The sequence below is a fragment of the Mandrillus leucophaeus genome, unplaced genomic scaffold (genome assembly GCF_000951045.1).
Source record: "Mandrillus leucophaeus isolate KB7577 unplaced genomic scaffold, Mleu.le_1.0 Scaffold1478, whole genome shotgun sequence".
Lineage (NCBI taxonomy): Eukaryota > Metazoa > Chordata > Mammalia > Primates > Cercopithecidae > Mandrillus > Mandrillus leucophaeus.
Genome location: NW_012101452.1, coordinates 82,106 through 83,772, shown reverse-complemented (window position 1 = coordinate 83,772; position 1,667 = coordinate 82,106). Strand labels below are relative to the sequence as shown.

The window sequence follows — 1,667 nt, the reverse complement described above, 5'->3', positions numbered from 1 at the left end:
CTTTAAATGTATCTTGTTGATTATTATATATTTTATCAACAAATTTTAAATCTCTTTTATCACAAGACAGAATATAATACTTAAAGAATAAAAATAATATGCATTTAACATAGACCTCTGAATTAATTTTATTTATGTAGGAGAGCAAGAGATGTTGAATAAACTAATAAATTATTCTGTATTTTCTCTACATTCCATGCACATGAAACGTGTATAATTAAAAGAAATTGATTTTGGGGGAGAAAAGAATGGCCATTTCACACTCTGTTGAGCTGTAAATGAATATAAATTTTCTTGAGAATAATTTAGAAGCAATGAACAAATAACTTCTTAAAAACTTCTTATAATTTAGCCAAATATTTTTATATTGAAGAATTTATTCTAAGTCAATAATTAGAAAGGTAGAAAAATATTTGCATGCAGTTATGCCTTGCATCACTTATAATACAGAAATTTTAAAATCAAAAAAATTAATTTGTTAACTAAGTTAAGTAAGGATTTCTAAATTATGGCCTTCTATATAACCATTAAAATTGTGATTTAAATAAATATGCATTTAATTACCAGCAGAAATATTCACATTTAAGAACTTGTATTATTTAAAAGAATTTGACACTCTACAAGACAGAGATTTTTTTCTCCAGTTAAACCTCAGAAGGTAAGTCAGCTATTACAAAAAGTATCCTACATAATTTTAGTATAAATAGTTGAAATATTCATTTAAAACTAGGATGTCATACCTCACACTGCGGAGCTCTTGTTCCAATTTAACTGTTTGATTCTCTAACTGTGAGTTTATTTCTTTTGGTTCTGATAGTTCGTTTTTTAGTACACAAAACTTGTTTTTCATTTGTTCAATTTCTGCTGTAAGTTTTTCACAGTGATCTTTTTTAAGTTCCCTTGCTCTTTTACAAGAAGGAACTGCATCCAAGCTTTTTGATAGGCTAGTTGAATCTGTCTCAAGGAGGAGATAGAAATAAAATATATTAGTACTTTTGGGATATAAAGGGCTGCATATTTTAACAATCACTTATACACTGAACTACTGGGGGAAACTCACCCCTGATAATTCACATGGGTTCTTTTCTATTTCCCTGTCAGTTGGTCTGAGAAATAAAGGGAAAGAGTACAAAGAGAGAAATTTTAAAGCTGGGTGTCTGGGGGAGGCATCACATGTCAGCAGGTTCCATGACGCTCCCTGAGCTGTAAAACCAGCAAGTTCTTCTTAGCGATTTTCAAAAGGGGAGGGAGTGTACAAATAGGGTGTGGGTCACAAAGATCACATGCTTCACACGGTAATAAAATATCACAAAGCAAATGGAGGTAGAGTGAGATCACAGGACGGGCTGAAATTAAAATTGCTAATGAAGTTTCGGGTACACATTGTCATTGATAATATCTTATCAGGAGACAGCATTTGAGAGGAGACAATTGGTCTGACCAAAATTTATTAGGTGGGAATTCCCTTGTCCTAATAAGCCTGGGAGCGCTATGGGAGACCAGGACTTATTTCATCCCTTTGTCTATGACCATAAAAGACAGCCGCCCACAAAGTGGCCATTTTAGAGGCCTCCCCTCAGGGACGCATTCTCTTTCTCAGGGATGTTCCTTGCTGAGAAAAAGAATTCAGTGATAGGTCTCCTATTTGCTTTTGAAAGAAGAGAAAT

At 32.9% G+C, this 1,667-nt stretch overlaps 1 protein-coding gene across 1 annotated transcript in view; it reads right to left on the bottom strand.

The window, feature by feature from the left end:
* Positions 1-1,667, bottom strand: part of LOC105535552 (ankyrin repeat domain-containing protein 30B-like) — a 38,289-nt gene that overhangs the window by 5,459 nt on the left and 31,163 nt on the right. The window contains 2 exon segments of the mRNA XM_011974663.1: positions 728-801; positions 1,585-1,612. Coding sequence (XP_011830053.1) covers positions 728-801; positions 1,585-1,612 — 102 coding nt within the window.